This window comes from Erpetoichthys calabaricus, chromosome 1, assembly GCF_900747795.2.
Source record: "Erpetoichthys calabaricus chromosome 1, fErpCal1.3, whole genome shotgun sequence".
In the NCBI taxonomy this organism is placed as follows: Eukaryota; Metazoa; Chordata; class Cladistia; order Polypteriformes; family Polypteridae; genus Erpetoichthys; species Erpetoichthys calabaricus.
The window spans coordinates 332,570,445-332,590,665 of record NC_041394.2 but is presented as its reverse complement, the minus strand read 5'-3'; the positions used below and the strand labels follow the sequence as shown (position 1 = coordinate 332,590,665).

General features: G+C 39.8%; 2 protein-coding genes across 3 annotated transcripts in view; both read left to right on the top strand.

Annotated features, from left to right (window-relative positions):
• Positions 1–20,221, top strand: part of LOC114666580 (zona pellucida sperm-binding protein 3-like) — a 515,374-nt gene that overhangs the window by 135,518 nt on the left and 359,635 nt on the right. The window lies entirely within an intron of this gene.
• LOC114664999 (gastrula zinc finger protein XlCGF57.1-like) lies at positions 792–19,295 on the top strand. Of its 2 annotated transcripts, none has more exons than XM_051925543.1 (3): positions 792–877; positions 2,398–2,913; positions 16,944–19,295. In XM_051925543.1, exons 2-3 carry the CDS (start codon positions 2,436–2,438, stop codon positions 18,374–18,376), a joined length of 1,911 nt encoding a protein of 636 aa, XP_051781503.1. In that variant the 5' UTR covers positions 792–877; positions 2,398–2,435; the 3' UTR covers positions 18,377–19,295. The 2 variants fall into 2 exon arrangements, with proteins under 2 accessions (XP_051781503.1, XP_051781497.1); XM_051925537.1 differs by lacking the exon at positions 792–877 and adding an exon at positions 899–1,150.

Genomic DNA, 20,221 nt, shown 5'->3' with positions numbered 1-20,221 from the left:
CCCAATACCAGCTGCATGTGGTGTTACCTGCTTAAACTGTGGAGGCCAGTGGCTTAACAAAGTTTTTATTGTTGTTGTTATTACAACTGAATCACAACTTGAAAAGCAAAGTTACAATACTTGTCATAGTATTTTATACAGCAAATTATTATTCTGAAATAAATACATTTTTTACAAACACAATCCCACAAGATCCAAATCATAATATAATAACTTTTTAGTCTAATATGTTTAAATCGATGCTCTGCTGTGTATGCCCATTTGAAATGAAAAGTTGACCTCACCATTGATGTGTCTAAAGGTAAAGCAAATGTCGCATCTATGTGTGTACAACAATGGATGGACCTTTTTTTTTAGCTACTAATTACATTGGATGACATGCATTCTAACTCATGGAGTTCTTTCTTTTTCTTGTTCTTTATATAGATTAGAAGAATTACACAAATTTGTTTGCCTTTTGTGTCCCTTTTGGGCACCCATGTAGCTTTTTTCGTTTGTTAGGTGTCTGAATACAAATTAAATTCAATTATTAAGTAACATCTCCAGTTGAAGACTAATACAACATATTGTTTACTACAGCTTATTGTTTCCACTTTAAGCAATGGATACATCTCATCATGTAATTTGTAAAAAAAAAAAAAAAAAACAGTAATAAAATGTAAATATGTCACGAAAAAACAGCTTCTTCAGTTCAGTTATATAATTTAATGGCGACTTCTGATATTGTGAATTCGCCTAAAATCGTTTGATTGACAGCTCTTAGACCCGCCTAATTGGACCGCGTGGAAAGATGGTGACGTCACCAGAGCGACGGAGGAGGACGGACCGGCTGGCCAGTGACTGGCTGATATTGTCGCCCACATGTGTTTGGAAAAAGGTATGTACTTAAAAAAAATATATATATGAAAATGAGACACAAAAACTGAGAAAAGGAAGATCCATTGTCGGCGTAGGAGTTCAGTGTAGACAAAAACACAGACTGCAGTCACCGAACGGCTCTTCCGAGTCTGTTGTGTGCCGTGCAGACTCTCTGCTCGGGTCTTGACACCTCAGTCAGGGATCCGGCGAAGGTGTCCGCACGTACTTAGGTGGTCGGTCAGTGAAGGGCCTTGGGGTTTGCGGGTTGTAGACGTGTTTCTTTACACGCCAGGTCAGTCTTCTTTACTCGCTTCTCGTACGGGTGCTGCACTTGTGCACCGAGTGTCTCTGTGGGTCGCTGTGCCCACGGTTCACGTTCTGCTCAATTCATGCTAATAGTTAGTCTGGGGTCTCGTACTCATATCCTGCAATTAATTGGTAACCTGTGCACCAAATGCATGTAATTATGTGTTTTGCGGATTTAGAGAATATAATCCACACCGCAGGAGTAACTTGTCATCTCTCTTTTCATTTTCCTCTTTGTCATATTGTTTAAAATGAAAGATATTCCTGATTAAACTTACCATTACTTAAAATTACTCAAGACAAAGGGGCGTCTGTCCTTACTGGTGTTTTAATGGACAACAGGTTTCAATGAAGGAGATTGTGTTTCATGAATTTGCTGGATGTCTTGTGAGTTTTAGAAGTATCTGATCATAGATGGTCACACTTTATTATTTAGCCCAACTTATCGAATGTGTGTTACACTGCATGTCATGAGAGCCTAACTGGTAAATTACAAGATGTGAGTGTCCAGAGTCCAGTCGACGGGGTGTCAATGAATTTCCTGTAATGCAGAAAGGAGCACTTTATGGGGAGATTATTTTATTATTATTATTATTATTATTTTATTATTTATTGTAGTCAGTGAATGGGGATCAACCTGGGGCTCTGAGGTCTTTCTTTGAAATGGTTTTGATAAAGGTGTAACTTAACAAATGAATTAATTCACAGGTAATCCTAAATTAAATAGGCTAGCAGATCCCATAAACACAGACCAGTCCAAACAGGTGCATTCTGGACACGATTTAGATTTGGGTTAATATGTGGTACATGAAGTTAAATGTAAAGGCATGAAAAATGAAGCCAAAATGTTAAATATAATTGATTATACAGTAAGGGGTCTGCAGGTTTAAAGTTCATGTGATGAAAAAGTATTGGAAGTCCTGGTGCACTCACTTCTGTTCACAATAAGATTGTTCATAGCAGCAATAAATCAAGTCTAATAGGATTTTGTGTTACACCGCACTCCCACTGTATGGGGTCAGCTTAAACTAAATGGCATTCTGTCAAAGGCCACACCTGGAACACTGTGTTCAGTTTTGGGATTCATATTGTAAGGAGCTTCACTACAAAAAGTCAAGGCAAGCAGTGCCACCGAGCAGTAAGCCGTGAGAAAAGAACAGAGGAGGTGGGTGAGGTGTGTTCAGTGCTTTTTGGTGCATTTTAAATCTATTCTATTTTGTTCTTTCATCTTAGAGAGGAAGAAAAGGGAAACTTTATCATAGACATGTAATATGGAGGACATGAGCCCAGCTACCCAGGAGCCTCCTAAGATGGCATATAAGTGTGAAGAAGCAGACTCAGAAGAGGTGAGCAATGAGGAGGAAGAGAAGAGTCACACACAACACACAGGCCTCCATTTAACGAGTAACTTGGAGGAAAAACATGTGGACATCAAGAAAGAGGACTGTGAATGGGAATATGTGCACCTTCATCAGGACTGTCCTAGCATTAAGGAGGAGGACTGTGAGTCCGAGGTGACATTTGACAGCTGTGACATGCAGGAAACTGAAATGGTAAGCAGTGTGAAAAATGAAGACTTGAAACTGGAGTTTGTCTCCCAGGACGTGTGTTCAGATGTCACTGGATTAGGCCTCACTCTGAAGAGTCAGCACACCCTACAGTGTCACTCTGTCCCTGTGAAGCCTGAATATTTGGAGTCTGACGTGACCAGGATTGAGAAAGAATTAAGTTCATGTCCCTCTGGAGAAGGTAGGTGTCAAAGACAAACACCATGATAGGCCTGCAGCTTGTGGGATTTTATGTTGCAGTCTTGTTTTTTCACAGAATGTGCAAATTCATTGCTGAAAAGTTACAGATTTTTAAACACTTAATAACATAATGGCATATTTTCACCTAAACAAGTCCTTTATTCCAGACAGAAAGAGAGGCAAAGTAAATCGAAACAGTGAAGGACAGTGGAAGGATTGATGTCGGACATCATGAGCAAACTGATTACATGAGCTGAGAAGTTTTATGCATTCGGAAAAATTCTATGAAGCAAATGACTAGGAAAAGAAATGTAATATGACACTGGAAAAAAACTCGAGTTCAGACAGTCAGATAAAGCCGTGTAGATGGGTACTGGAGAAACAGCGGGCTGTAAAGGAGAGAGAGGTGTGAGATACTTATTTAAAGTTAAAATGCAGGGAAGAGGCCATCATGTTTAAATAGAGTAGAGGCATTTATATCGTGGACCTAAGAGTATTACTATAGATACTGTAAAGTCCTTAAGTATTTGGACAGTGACACAGTATTCATAATTTTGGCTCTGTGCACCACCACAAAGGAATTTAAAATGAAGCAATCAAGATGTGATCAAAGTGTAGACTTTCAGTTTTAATTTAAAGGGTTTACTACAAATATCATATGAGCCACCTAGGAATGGCAGCCGTTTTTATAGATGGCCCCCCTATTTTCAGGGGCTCAGAAGAATTTGGACAGAGTAACATAATCATAAATATAATGGTTGAAACTCCTTTACATTCAATGACTGCCTGAAGTCTGAGCCCCTGGCCATCTCCAAGTGCTGGGTTTCCACCCCAGTAATGTTGTGCCAAGCCTTTACTGCCGCTGTCTTCAGGTGCTGCTTCTTTGTTGGACTTTCAGCCATCAGTTTTGTCTTCAGCAAGTGACATGCATGTCCAGTTGGGTTGAGGTCAGTTGATTGACTTGGCCATTGAGGAATATTCTAGTACTTTGTGCTGATAAGCACTTGGTTTGCTATGATAGTATGTTTTGGCTCATTGCCCATCTGGACCGTGAAGTGTCATTCTATCAGTTTTGTCTGAATCTGAGCAGATAGTATAGCGCCCTGGACACTTCAGAGCTCATTCTGCAACTTCTGACAGCAGTCATATCATCAATAAACACCAGTGAGTGACTTCTGTTGGCAGCCACGCATGATCAGGACATAACATGGCCTCCATGGTGTTTCACAGATTATGTGGTATTAAGGAGCTGTTTCTTCACTTCTCCTTGTTCTTCTCTTTCCAACATTCTAGTATACAGTGATCTTAATTTCATTTGTCCAAAGAAGACCTGTTTTTATAAAAGTGTTTTCTGTCAAAGTCTAATCTGTCCTTCCTCTGCTTGAGGCTCACCAGTGGTTTCCACCTAGTGGTAAACCCTCTGCCTTTACTTTCATGAAGTCTTCTCTTGATTGTAGACTTTGTTAATGATAGCCCTACCTCCCAGAGAGTGTTCTTGGTTTGGCTAAATATCATGAAGGGGTTCTTCGTCACCAAGGACAGAATTCTGCGATCATCCAGCACCGTTGTCTTCTGTGGCTTTCCAGACCTTCTGGTGTTGCTGAGCTCACCAGTGTGTTCCTTCTTATTACGAATGTACCAAATGGTTGTTTTGACCACTCCTGGTGTGTCTGCTGTCTCTGTAAAGGGTCTGTTGTGTTCTTTCTGCCTAATGATGGCCTGTTTTTACTTGCATGGACAGCTCTTTGGACCTCATAATGAGAGTTCACGTGGACAGCATTCAAATGTAAACTCAACACTTGGAATCAACACCATGGTAACTTAACTTAGCATTAACTTAATAGTTAATGAAGTAACGAGAAAGCTGCTCACAACTGGCTATGGAACAGCTTGGCAGGCAAATGTCCAAATACATCTGAGCCCCTCAACATAGGATAAAAATGTCTGTCATTTCAAAACAGCTCATACAATATTTCTGTTAAACCCTTTGCATTAAAACTGCAAGTCTACACTTAAGTCACGTAATGATTGCTTTATTTCAAATCCATTGTGGTGGTGTACAGAGGAAAAATTATGAAAATTGTGTCACTGTCAAATACTTACAGACCTGACTGTAGTACACTGAACCCATGACATATACATAAATATAATTTTCCAATGCAGTTTTCTCATGATGGGCAGATGGTTTTTCTTTAAAGAGACTCATGCAGGATTTCCACATTGACTCAGTAGATGTTTATTTTTGTTTTACAGGAAAGCAGTTGACTGAATTTTTTATTATTAATTTTTCACCTTCACTTTCTTCCTAAAGAGAATTAATATTTTAACTTAACATCGCAAAAAGGATTTTTATTCAGGAATCCAAAAAATTGGATGCTATTAGCTGTGTGCTGCCATCTTCTATAGCATTAAAACCAAACATCACATGACACGTTGGCACACATCACATGACTTGCAGCCATCACTGGCAAAACACCCAAAGGACAAATTGGACGTGTTGTGACGTCTTCAAAATAAAGATTAATGAATAAAAAATAAAGATTAATGAATAAAAATACAAAACATTGCAAGAAAGTAGTTTTTCACGTTTCCAAACCGCGCAATCATAAATTAAGTTCTGTATTTTCCAGAATATAACATACAGATTTTGACTTTTAATAAAACAACTTTTGTTGATTTTTTTCAATGACATGCGTTTCATGAGTAATTCTATCCTGCTCATTTCTTCTGTTTGTTATCGTTGTGATTTACCAGCAGTGTGGTATCCCTTCATCACAGGTTTTAGTTCATTGTTTGCTCACTCGTCTCTTTGACAAGACGCAAGGTTTCTTTATTGTCACTGTACAATACAATGAAGTATGGTTTGGAGCAAGCCTATAGAGGCCTTAGATAAAAGAATATAAGAGCAGACAATTAACTAATTAAACATTAAACTATGAGAAGCACAGTTACTATTAACAGTTCCAAAAATACACAGAGTAAAAATAAAGGTGAACGTGTAAGCATAAAAAGAGAATTAATAAATTAATTTGCAGTGAAGTTTACGGTCAATGTAATGGCCATGAGCTCCACATGGGTCATGTAGAAGTGTGTGACTGCAGTATGTGTGGCTGATGCAGAAGTTCAGTGCAATCAGAGGTGGTCTTTGTTATATGAAGTGGCAGGGACTGCTGTGCATTTAAATGGCTGATTGCTTTGGGGTCAAAGCTGTTCTTCAGCCTGGTACTGCGGGCATGCGAGTGCAGAGGAGTGGAAATGCTATGGCCAGGGTGGGTTAGATTTTTACAGATGTTCTTTGCTTTTCTGCTGCAGTGGGTAAAATGAAGCCTCTGAAGACCATTCTTGGCTTTTGCTGTCGTGTTTGTTGTCCATGACAGGTCCTGGCTGAATCCAAATCACCCTCTTGCCATTGATGCTTATGGGATGGGGACAACCGTAGTTCAGTCTTCTGAACTCCAGAACCAGTTCCTATATTTTCTAGGAACTGAGTACAAGGTTGTTGTTGTGGCTCCAACTCTTCAGGTTCTTGTCCTCTTCTCTTTAGGCTACTGCGTCATTATTGGAGATCAGGCCTATCACTGTGGTGTCATCTGCAAACGTTATTATGATGTTAGTATAATGGGTAGGTTTGCAGTCATTAGTGAAGATGGAGTAAAGGAGAGGGCTCAGCACACAGCCCTGTGGTGCCCCAGTGTGTAGTGAAACTGATGAAGAGAAGTGCTCACCCATGTGCGCAGTTTGTGGTCTGTTAGTTATAAAATCTAAAATCCAGTTGCACAAGTGTGAATTGAGACAACAAGTTGTTTAGTGTGATAGCCATGTTGTTGGGGGTTTGCATTGAAGGCAAAGCTCTAGTCGATGATCAGCATCTGCACAAAACTGACCCTCTGCTCCAGGTGTGACAGGGCAGTGTGAAGGGCAAGTGAGACGGTGTCCTCAGTAGACCGGTTTGCCCTGTAAGTGAACTGGTATGGGTCCAGAGAGGTGGGGATGTTGCTCTTAATGTGTCTGAGGACAAGCCGTTCAAAGCACTTCAGAACAATAATAATAATAATAATAATTAATAATACATTTTATTTATATAGCGCCTTTCCCATGCTCAAGGCACTTAATAGGGGTCAGGTCCACTCAGGGACCTCGCCACTGCCTGTTTTGGAATAGCGGCAACTGTAGAGGACTTGAGGCAAGTGGGGACAGGGATGGCTGGTGAACGCTGCTGTCTGCTGTTCCACACAAGGCTTCAGTTGTGCAGTTGCTCCTTTCTGTCCTCTTCATGCTGATTGCTTCCTAGCCTGACCCTAAAACCGCCAACCCCGTCTTAGTCTTTTTCTCTCCTATTAGATTTGTAAAAGCACTTTTTTAAAGTTTTGTAATACACTTTTAGTGGATCACTACAAACCAGTGGCAGCAAATATTCAAATGATTGTTTTGAAGGCCTTTGTTTCCAGTCGAGTCTTTCATGTTCCTTTAGTTACATCCATCCATCCATTGTCCAACCCGCTGAATTCCGAACATAGGGTCACGGGGGGTCTGCTGGAGCCAATCCCAGCCAACACAGAGCACAAGGCAGGAACCAATCCTGGGCAGGGTGCCAACCCACCGCAGGACACACCCAAACACACCAAGCACACACTAGGGCCAATTTAGAATCAACAATCCACCTGATCTGCATGTCTTTGGACTGTGGGAGGAAACCCACGCAGACACGGGGAGAACATGCAAACTCCACGCAGGGAGGACCCGGGAAGCGAACCCAGGTCCCCAGATCTCCCAACTGCGAGGCAGCAGCGCTACCCACTGCGCCACCGTGCCGCCCTCCTTTAGTTACAGTACCTGATTATTTGATTGAATTGTATTATGATTTTGATTGTCATTATTTATTAATGTTGCTACTTCAACAGAGTTTAAGGTAAGCTGTAACAGTAAAAATCAATGATAGCTGGAAAAAATTACCAGATCGTCAATGCAGGATCGATATCAGGCTTAGTAAAACAACATTTTGTTTTTCAGAGGTTTTCTGCTGTGGACTTGTAGATAAGGCATTGTGGACCTGCACGGCCAGAAAAACGGAGTCTTATATGCCTCATCTTGTAAAGTGGTATTGCAGAAAAAACAGAATTGTGTTTACCAACATCCTTATATAAGCCATACAGCCCTCTCATTTACTGCAAATACACTTGTTGCTCGTGGTTTATGGTATATTCAGAGAAAATATGGCGGGTTATTTTAATTTTTTAGTTACATTTCTCTTTATTTTTCCCTTTTTATATTTGACTGAAGTTAAAGTTAAAAGACATGATCAAAAATGACACTTCAGATTATTACTGTTACTGATGAGATTAAATTATCATCTGTAAATTTACTTTTCTTTTTTAGTAAATTTAATTGCATCATCGGGCAGATGTACGACTGACACAGTGGAGTTGCTGCTAGCAGAGGTTGTCTGTGTTGAAATTCTTTGTCGTCAGACATTATTTTTGAGTTATTGTGGCAGGTGTGGGGTGTAACACAGCTCGTGTTGGCCTTTGCCCATTAACGTTTGTAACTGCATCTCATCAGTACTCCATTCAAGGTGCCACTTGTACAAATTGTCTGAAAACACAATAAAAAAAGAAGACCTCAATAATTTGAAGTTTGTACATCTCTGCTTTTTCTTTGAGTACTTTAATCTGTGCACAGAGAGATTCTGACATTCAGCCCCAAATGGGTTATCAAGCACCCCAGTGCACTCAAGTAAAGAGATGCTTGCCAGCCTGCTTCTGTCGAGGTGGGTCAGGTTTAGGGCTGGGCACCCCACCGTCGAAAGGTTCTTTCATTTACAGTGCTGCTTCAATGGCACAATAGCAGTATAACAACCACAATAACAAGCACACAAGTCCATCCCAACACAAATAAGAAGTGGATGTTAATCCTGAATTAAAGAATCTTTTAGCAAACAATTCCATAATTTGCTTCTGCAACAAGGTCCGAGATAAAAGTCAACAGTCAGCTGAGCTGCTCTCGGTGCTCCAGCCATTATGTTCTCTGAGTGCTGTCAGAGCATCAAGAAGATTGGACTGGGAAATGTTATGGAGGACCACACTTCAGAAGTCCCAGAATCGAGTAGATCAGCAGCTGTGGTGGTGCTCCTGCTGTGAGGTTCAAATGCCAGAGTGTGTTGTCACTCTTTTATAACTTTAAGACAGTACAGTCTTTTTAGAGCAACCCAGTCAGACTCTAAGTAGGCACTTCACCCATATCACCCGCCTCAATCCCTGTGCTAGAAAGAACCTCATCAGCATTTCAGTTGGCACCACTCAAGACACACGTTCTCATTGTGTAATAATGGAATGGAAACAAAAGCAAGAGTTTATATAAAAAAAAAAAAGAAAAAAAAGAAAAACAAGCAATGTAGCCTAAGTAGTAAATACTGTATATCCAAACACATTTCCTCTGTGATAATAAAAATCCACCTAATCTAGAAATGATACATTCTAGAAAAACAATTTATAAGGAGGTTATACGAGTGCAAAGCTGATGGAATTCACCAAACCACATATTAATTAAGTCCATGACTGCTTACAGCGCTCCACCAAATAAAATGGAAGGTGGATACAATCTGTAATGGGCTGGTTTTGAAAATGGTTACCCCTTCTTACTGGCTACGAGGCCAAGCATCTCAGTGAATACCGCTGAAGCTGTCAGACTAATGCAATGAACAGGGAACTGCAAAATGAGGATGGTGGCGTACTGCATAACTGTTTGTTTATTTATTTATTTTTGTGAGATTGTATAAAACTTTATTTACCCCCAAGGGCAAATTAAAATCTATCTATCTATCTATCTATCTATCTATCTATCTATCTATCTATCTATCTATCTATCTATCTATCTATCTATCTATCTATCTATCTATCGGTTTTGTAGTTATCCATTATTTGCTTTTAAATGTTTTGGTACTGAGCTCCCAAAGCTGGTATTGATACCAAAGTCTAAAAATCCAGCACTAGTCACTGGTGGTCCCACTTCATCTTGAGGCACAGACCTGGATGCCGCTGCCTTGATCAGCTACAACAGCCTCCTTCTCTGTAAGTGCTCGCCATTAAACCCTGTAAACTTGTTACTTGTTCTAAACCTTGGATCGATGAATGAAGCCATGTCCAACAGACCATTTGTATCATGGTCACCATATTTATCACTCAGATAAATTTAATGGTCCTGATCATGTTGCTGTCATCATCCTGAACTGAGAAGATGCTGATGTTGAACAGATACAGCCCAGGTTTGATATAAGAAATGGTGACAAGTGCTTCACCTGACAGGACATCTGTATATTACTGGGGGGTTTAGGTTGAGAGCCTTGGGGATTGACTAAATCAGAGGCCAAAACTTGGGAAATGGCTCTCTGCCGCTCCAGTACCCTCTCTATGATCTTATGCCCTTTCTTGTGGGAGACTCGGTGATGAGCTGGTGTACATGAACATTCAGCTCTGTCTGAACACTGGCCAGTTCTTTCCTTCTTTTCCAGCTGTATGAGAAGCTGTTCACAATCTTATTGTAGACCTCAACAGCTTGTTCAACTCTGGGGTCACTCATACTTCTCTCTGTGAGGAGAACAAATACAATAATACATACACAACATACGCACAATATACAGTATGATTGTGTATATCACAATATACAGGGAGATTCAGTTGAAAGAGGCCCCGATTATTCTGCAATAACTCTCATTGAGAAGTAACAATCTAAACGAAATAATGTGCAATGTGCTCCTCACTATATGGAGCTATGATCAAGCTGAGATGCCCCTGAGTTGGAGCGATGAGGTAGGTGCTGGACAGTCATTGTGACGTTTAACCTCCGTTTAGAACTTCTGGGTGCATTGCGCCCATACCCCTTCACCCAGTCACTCGACTTCTCATCAGGATGGTGGTGTACAGTATTGAGCAGCGCGTCTTCATGGTGCGAACCTATTGGGTCACCAGTTAATTTAAGGGATGTCAGAATTACCTGGATGATCATGAGTTCATGGAAGGTTTACTTCCAACAAGATGGAGCAACGTGTCACACATCAGCAAGGAGCAGGGCAGAAACGTCCTTCTTCGGCAACAGGGTAATTTCAAAAGGGCTTTGGCCACCACGGTCGCCAGATCTGACACCACCAGGCTTCTTCCTTTGGGGTCTGCTCAAAGGAAAAGTCTGTCGGATCAAGCATTGCACTGGGGAAAATTTGAAGGAAAACATCCAACGTGAATTTGCACGTTCAGGAACATGGAGTGCTGCATCGAAATGAGTCTCGCAGAAAACGGAAACCACTTCCAGCATCACATGTAATGCAGTTGATTATACATACGTCAAGGTATAGAACACATTTTTTTGGTTCAGATTGCTTCATCCTAATGGGAGAAACAACATAATATTCGGGGCCTCTTTCGAGTGAATCTCCCTGTGCAATAAAGTATATGATATTTATAGTCTGAATTTTAAAGTGTATTTTCTGGTGTAGCATATATCTGTCAAGTTCCACCTCCTCTCATTTACACACATTGAAAACAACAACATCATTTATTTCAAAGTGCTTTACACTGTGTTATAGAAGTAGTGACACACAAAAAAAACGAAATAAAATTAGATATAAGAATAATCGTACATGAATAGCGTCACACAACACTGAGTGATTGTAATTCTATATTGCACCCGCTCCTACTGTTTACTATTTACTATTCCCACAATCCAGCTCATCACATCATTCCTGTTTTAGATAAAATAAAGTTGTCTGCAGACTTTTTTGTTGTTGTTTTTTTAAAATGTCATTAGTTTATGTCCTGAACTAACTTATCCCACTTCTTGATCATAGGGTTTATAACAGTGTAGGGCTGAAAGCTAAAATCAGCCCACTTCATTGCATGGCACACTGTCACACACTTGTCATGTGCTCACACTGTGTCCCTTTTGATCAAACCAGCACACCTGGGGGAGAAAACTGTGCCCCCTGGGGAAGATTCATGGGGGAAATTAGGGGGAGGAAAAACAACATGCCAAGTGCACACTGACCGTGACTGCAATTACATTTAAACTTAAGACTCTCTAGCAGGGAGACAACAGCATTAGCTACGGTATCACTGGGCCACCCGTTCATTTCTAAGTTCAAAGTTGCTTAGCAGTTGAAGATATTGTAACACGTGAGTCGTTGTCTTGTACCCCAAAACATGAGGCTGAGTCTCAGTACTTTAGCAAAACCAGCTTTATTCAGCTTGAAACAGGAACAACACGGATATTTATTGTAGTGGGATCTGCCACTCTGCTATACACAGACACAGCAGTCAGGCAGGCTCGTGGCCAAGTAATGCTGTTCCCTGCATTTGCTGTATTATGTTCCTTGCATCAGCCATCGATGGCAGGCGCTTATTTGGGATATGCTGTCTTCCAAAGACGTGGTGATTGCACTTCAGGACGCTGTTCAGTGTGTTGTCCTGTTGGAGGGAGTCCCAAAAGAGTTCAGAAACCTTACAGGATCTAGAAAGCATTCTGCAAAAAGGCAGCAGTCAAACTTGGGTAGGCCAAATGGTTTAGAGTTTTCAGTAAACCATAACATACTGCATGTAAATAATCATATTTTTATTGAACATATGTGGAAAAAGTACGCACCCCCTGTGATTTCTTAACTTTCAGAACCAACTGTCAAAACAGAGCCCTGCCTGGGTCTTTTTGACTCAAACTAGTGCTGGGCGGTATACCAGTTCATACCGAAAACCGTTTTTTATTTTTTTTATGATATGGATTTTTCTCATACCGCAACACCGGTTTAAATTGCCTAAACGACGTTCGGAACGTGGCGCAGCGGGAAACTGTTCAAGTGGGGACCTTTTTCACTGCTACACCGCTAAACACAGAGGTGTTGCACAGGGGCTCTTTTTCACTGCTACACCACTAAATAGTGGGCGGCAGCTTAGGAATGCTGTGTGGTGAAAATGGACAGAGAGCCTGGAGATACTTTAGTTTTAAAAGGTCAGATGTGTAAATATTGTTTCTATATTACTGGATAATACTGCAAGCCAAGTTGTACTTGTTTTATTTGTTTTAAATACAATGTAATGTACCTGGGTACTGTGTAATAGTGTGACGACATGTTTTCAAACCCCGTCATAAGTTATATAGCACATTAAATGCTCTGTGTTAAGTGATTCTTAAACTGACTTCTTCTTGCACTAAGAGGAGGCGCTGGCAGCGAACCCCGCACAGAATACATTCACTTCATGATCTTCCTTCTCTCTGAACATTTAGAATGCTAAAATAAATACTTAATATAATTTTCATGGTGAAATGCATTAAAGCATGCATTAATCATATGGGGGCACAGCGGTGTGCCTGCCTTGCATTTGCATGTTTTTCTGGTGGGTTTACTCGGCGCTTCAGTTTTCTTTCAATGTCATGTAGGATGTGGGGTTTTGTTGTGCTATATTGACCCTGCTAGTGTATGTTTTGCTTGTATTCATCCTTTGATGTGCTGGCGACTCGTTCAAAGATGGGTGCAACTCTGAATGGATGGCATAATTAAACATGTATAACGAAGATATTTTTAAAGTTCTGAACACTCTGTGGGCTAAGTTTATAACTAGTTTTAATTTCACAAAGACGTTTATCATGTGGTGATTGGTTATGTGGAGAAAGAAAAAGGACGGATAGGAACTGGGGTTTTAGTACATCAGATAGAGACAGCATGCATGCAATAAAGATAGCCCGCTCAGAAGAACATGCATTGAATTCTGTGTTCGTGTCTCCGACCAGCAGATCACAAACCCAACATTTACATAATATTTAAGTTAAACCTGTGCGATAGCCATTCATACATCCAGTTTGTTGGAGCCTCGTCACACCTGCGATAAAGTTCTCTACACTGAACATAATAGTGCAACTATCAGTAATAATACTATTATTTATTTTATTGTTATTATTTATTAGTTTAAATATTATGCAGTTTAATGATGATAAAGTTGTTTAAAAAGTCACTTTAACGTGTCAGTGGACAGAGATCGTTAACATTAACAGAAAGTGTAGTTGGTTTACAAAAAATATTTACTATTTATTCCTTTTCTAAGACGTGTTCAGTGCAATACAACTTTTGACAAGCACCTCTGGATATTTTACCAAGTCTAAATGCCTCTTTGGATGGTTGAAAATATGTTGTCAAAATTATAGTTTAAGTTTTTGCAAAATTTGTTCAATAAAAAGGTTCTATATTTTGACTGCATCTGTCATGCAATGTGATACCTTCTCCATTAGTGCCACCCCCTTGAAAACTATCACTTTATGGGGCAATGCAAACCTGGATTAATACTTGTGTGCACATTAAAATGTTTTTTTTGTACAATGTACAATACTCTTGACAGTGGAATAGGTTATTCTTAGCCAGTAATTCCAGTGGAAAATGTGGTTAACATCCACTCATGCATGGGGAAAAAAATACCGTGAAACCGGGATAATTTAGAAAAATACCATGATATAGAATTTTGGTCATACCGCCCACCCCTAACTCAAACCCACAACAGTAAAGCCGTACCATACTGCAGCCTCCAAATCAATGCGGATTCATTCTAAAACTGAACCAAAACAGCACATATTTATCATTAAGAATGAGTACAAATGACTGAATATTAGGAAAGACACTTATGAATTTCTGCTTATTTAAAATATAATATAAAATGTTTATAAGCTAGCATCTGAAGATTTAAATTTGCTGAAGATTAACTACCATATATACTCGCAGTTAAATTCTCCCACGGATAAGTCAGGACTTGATTTTACCGTATAATTTCTGGTATTTTATAATGTCGGTCGTATAAGTCGAATGCAGAAAACTCACACTGTTGGTCCAAGAGATTATGATATACTAACACCCACCTGAGAGAGTAACCACGGAGCACACGGCCTTTATTACCTATGCATTGTGACTACACGTTAATATCTGAACTATTCTGAAGAAATGTTTGCACTGATTTGTGTTTTTTGTATCCCACACCCTCATACACCTTTATCGTAAGAGCATCCCTTATCTACGATGGAGCGTTCAATCAGAAAATATGAAGCTGGTTTTAACTTAAAAGTCATTGAAGTGACGAAAGAAATTGGTAAGAAATTTGATGCGTCTGAGAAACTGATGTGAGATTGGAGGAGGCGAGAAGATGTAAAAAATAATAATAATAATAATAAGTGTCGCATTTTTTAAACGAGCGTATAAGTTGGGGTCTGATTTTATGATCAATTTTTTGGGTTTCAAGACCCAACTTAATATGCAACTACTATTGTGTATCAGGGAGGTGGATGAGGACCACTAAAATGAGGTGCACCCCTAGCTTTGTATTAGAATGAAGTTCACTTCAGAACATTATGCTGCCCAGTAATATTTTATGTTGGTTATATCATAAAAATCTTTACATATAAAACACCTTAACTAATTAATCACTTTGAAGTGAAGTGATTTGAAGTGGGTAGCGCTGCTGCCTCGCAGTTAGGAGACCTGGATTCGCGTCCCGGGTCCTACCTGCGTGGAGTTTGCATGTTCTCCCACAGTCCAAAGACATGCAGGTGAGGTGCATTGGTGATCCTAAATTGTCCCTAGTGTGTGCTTGGTGTGTGGGTGTGTGTGTACCCTGCAGTGGGCTGGCACCCTGCCCAGGGTTTGTTCCTGCCTTGCACCCTGTGCTGGCTGGGATTGGCTCCAGCAGACCTTCATGACCCTATAGTTAGGATATAGCAGGTTGGATAATGGATGGATGGATGGATAGTATAATATAATAGCCAAACACTCCTATTTGCTATTCAAATTTGTGACAAAGTTCAATTAAATAATTCTGGTTCAAGTCCTCAATAGTTAAGTTAACAAAACTTGGGGTTTGGTAGGTTGTGGTTTATTAACATAACCATCTTGTAGCTCTCTCTTCCTTTCAACCCGTGGCATCTCCAGTATTCACGACTTGGTGTCTTGAACTCCTTTGCAGATCACTGTGCTTCAGCTGTAACTACATGGAGTTCCTCTTCCTGCACGACATGGACACACTTTTGACATAATTCATGTAATTTGAACACACAAGCCTCCACCCACTCATCCACTGCTGAAGTCATTTTAACATTTTTTCAGGTTTCCAGCAGCACCAGGCACAAAGCAGAAAGCAGTCCAAGGCACAGGTTAGTTCATCCCAGGGCACCCTCTTGGGCACAGCTAGACTCTCAGAACAGGTTACCATCAAGCCTAATCTGCGCATGTTTGTGACTAAAGAGGAAAACCAGAGAACCAGGGGACAATCCCATGCAGACACTGGGAGAAGTGGGACAGTGATATAAAGCAATGGAAACTCAGGGGTGCTGTTCAACACTAAAACATCTTTTCTCTTTAAAATATCAGAGACTCAGTGTTTCCATTGGTTTTCTCTTTAACTTTCTTGCATACAAAGTATTGGGAAAGTATTGGAATCCTCCAAAAATTCCATTTTAAGATTGGATGTGTGTGTGTGTGTGTGTGTGTGTGTGTGTGTGTGTGTGTGTGTGTGTGTGTGTGTGTGAAAACACGATAACTTGTACACTTTCACTTTGGTCAACCAAATTTTGCATACAAATATTAGGTACAAAACGTACATTTCTGTCCACTTTTGGGCTATTTCTGTTAACTGGAAGTAATACTTTACGTTTTACTCATACAGCTGCAGAATCCGATTTATTCAACTTTACTTTTGTAATAATTGTTCAATATATTACTAATTTGATTTGATTTGATGTTGTGGTTCTTTAATGTACAGAATTTAAAAATGTATTAATTGTCTTGCAGTTTACTCCTCAAATATCCATCCCCATCGAGGGGAGACCATTCCCAATTTTTTTTTAAACAGAAGACAAAGCTTCTTTTAATTAATATCCTGGAAATCTGAAAGTTTGTCTCTCATTGTGAGTTTCTTTCCACAGTAGTACGCTATTATACACTAAATGATTATCTCTTGTCAGTTCTCTTTCAAAACTTTGTATATTTACATGAAATTTTGTATCTGTCTATTTCTGCAGATTTACAAGAAAGTCACACAGTCTCTCCATCATTATTTCCTCTTCCCTGTAAGCCACGGGAAAATGAAAACGTGAAAAAGCTGAAGTTTGGTGCAGAAGTTTTGTTGCCAGCCTCTTTGCCATGTAGTTCTCTGCCTTTTGAAAAATTAACTAGTACAAATGCGCTCAGTGCACAACATCAGGTGTATGATACAGATGTCACAGCTTCTAAACAGAAATTTAAAACCAAACATAAGTGGAGTCACACAAGGCAAAAATCCTACTGCTGTACTGAATGTTGCAAACAGTTCTCACGAGCTGACCACCTTCAGACTCACACAAGAAATCACACTAGCGTGAACCTATTTTGCTGTACTAAATGTGGCAAAGAATTCTTCACCAGTGGCGATCTTCAAGCCCACAAAAGAATTCATACTGGAGAGAAGCCATATTGCTGTTCTGAATGCGGCAGGCGATTTTGTAACAAGAGCAGTCTTAAGAACCACACAAAAATTCATACTGGAGAGAAGCCATATTGCTGTTCTGAATGTGGCAAACGATTCTCAAGGAATTGCGATTTTCAGATACATGCAAGAATTCATACTGAAGAGAAGCCATATTCTTGTTCTGACTGTGGTAGGCAATTCTCGCAAAAAGGGCATGTTCAGAGCCACATGAGAATTCATACTGGAGAGAAGCCATATTGCTGCTCTGAATGCGGCAAAAAATTCTCTAATAAACGCAACCTTCAAACCCACAGCAGAATTCACACTGGGGAGAAGCCATTTTTCTGTACTGAGTGTGGAAAACAATTCTCTACAAGTAGTCATCTTCAGTGCCACACACGAATTCATACTGGAGAGAAGCCATACTGCTGTACGGAATGTGGCAAACGATTCTCCAGGAGTAACAATCTTACTTCCCACAGGAGAATTCACACTGGGGAGAAACCACATTGCTGTCTGGACTGTGGCAAACGATTTTTCACTAGTAGCGATCTTCAGAGCCACACAAGAATTCATACTGGAGAAAAGCGATTCAGCTGTTCTGACTGTGGTAAAAGATTCTTTGACAACTGTGGCCTTAAAATCCATAGAAGAATTCACACTGGAGAGAAGCCATATTGCTGTTCTGACTGTGGTAAACGATTCTCTACAAGTAGCTATCTTCAGACTCACAGAAGAGTTCATACAGGTGAGAAGCCATATTGCTGTTCCGAATGTGGTAAACGTTTCAGTACCAGTGGTGATCTACAAACCCACAGACGGATTCACACTGGTGAGAAACCATATTGCTGTTCTCAATGTGACAAACGATTCTGCACCAGTAGCAGTCTTAAGAGACATTTTAGAATCCACAGTGGGGAAAGTAAATACAGAATTAAACAGCAGAACATGACTGAACAGAAGAATAATTCCCACCTAGAAAAGAAATGGATTCAAAGTGGAACATAATATGTCATAATGAGATACTGGCAAGGGCAATGAATGTTTTGAAGAATTAAAGCAAAACATAAAAGCACAAATGAGGTGAAGTGACAGCAGAAGTGTAAGTTGTACAAGCTACACAGTAATCTCGATAATATCGTCCCTGCTATCCAACAGGCAGAGACTAGAAAATAAAACATAGTAAGTGCACCAATCTATGTCCTAAAAGGATTAAAATGCTTAAAAAAGGCAGAAGTAGCTCTTACAATATGGACAAAGTGAACCAGCAAAACCAGAATGGACCTCCTCAATAGAGATGAGTGCAAAGAACCACACGGAAGAGAGCCATTACAGAGGATGTTTATAAACTGCACTGAATACATCCTAATATTTAAGGTAGGCGCAACTGCGTAATCTACAAATGAATTGTCAATCCCAGTTTTATTCCACAGCTTTGGAGTATTCAACTGGGTAGAAACAGATTTTCCATAAAGTGAACACACACACATACACAAAAAATATATATATTACGTACACATCAAATGATTTACAGAACTATACATGACAAGGGCATCTTCAGAGTAAAGGTGCAATGATGGCAAGAACTTCATAATAATATAACCAACACTTGAAGATCATCAGACATTGGGGATCCGTGATCAATTGTACAATACTGGTGGATTCTCAAAGTAAAGCAGGCATTATGGAGAAGTGTCTGAGGCTGTGGACTTTAAATCACAAGGTTCCAGGTTCAACTCAACCTTTCCCTTACAGTATGAACCAGAACAAGTCACTTAATCATACAGATACCTGTACATAGCTGTAATATGTCTTGATCTTATAAAGCTTCTTGGATAAACATGCCAACCAACCGTACTTTATAAGTATTTATACAGAGAGTGACCTCACAAAATTACCAGACTGCTCCTTGGGAAATGGCAAACATGTAGCAGGGAAGAAGCATCGAGACCACATGGCAGTAAATATAATGGACAATGATGAAGATCCTTTTAGAATGGAAAATGATTACAAGGCAACTGAATGCAGACAGGCGCTAGTGGCCAGTGCGTTCCATGACCGGAGAGAAAGAAATTTGGAAAACATCAACATTTACCACCCAAAATTACCCAGTTAGGGGAAATAATAGCTGACTAATTCCTGGTTGAACTGGTTCCATTAATTAAAAGCTGTTCCTCCCCTTGATGTCCAGTCTATTTCCATCACTTTTGTGAGTTAAAGAAAAGGCACTACATGTACCATGCAGAGCTTATTCTGCAAATACAAAAATGTGACTACTGGGTGAAGTTCATTCCTGTTGTTACATTGTTATTTACATCTGTGTATTGATTATCCGGAAATCAATAGAAATAAAAAAGAAAACAAACTATACCATTCCATTGTTTTTATCTTTAACTTATCTGGTCACAGGTTCCACAATGTTTTTGTAAACTTAGTATATTTAGAGTGTGTATATTCATTTAAAGACACAGACAATGATTTTCAGTACCACCACTGGACTTTATGGACACCCCTCACATTTATTTAAATATTTTATTCTATCTTTTCATAGGACAACACTGAAGATATGACATTTTGACACAATGTAAAGTAGTCCATGTACAGCTTGTGTAACGTTGTAAATTTGCTGTCTCCTCAAAATAACTCAACACACAGCCATTAATGTCTAAACCACCAGCAACAGAAGTGAGTACACCCCTAAGTGAAAAATGTCCAAATTGTGCCCAAAGTGTCAATATTTTGTGTGGCCAACATTATTTTTTGGCACTGCCTTCACTCTCTTGGGCATGGAGTTCACTGGAGCTTCACAGGTTGCCACTGGAATCCTCTTCCACTCCTCCATGACAACATCAC

What these genes read in the sequence shown, in the direction of transcription:
- LOC114664999 (XM_051925543.1), top strand. Translation starts at nt 2,436, where the DNA reads ATGGAGGACATGAGCCCAGCTACCCAGGAGCCTCCTAAGATGGCATAT. An exon ending in TTCATGTCCCTCTGGAGAAG is followed by an intron (nt 2,914 to 16,943) that starts GTAGGTGTCAAA and finishes CTATTTCTGCAG; the next exon opens with ATTTACAAGAAAGTCACACA.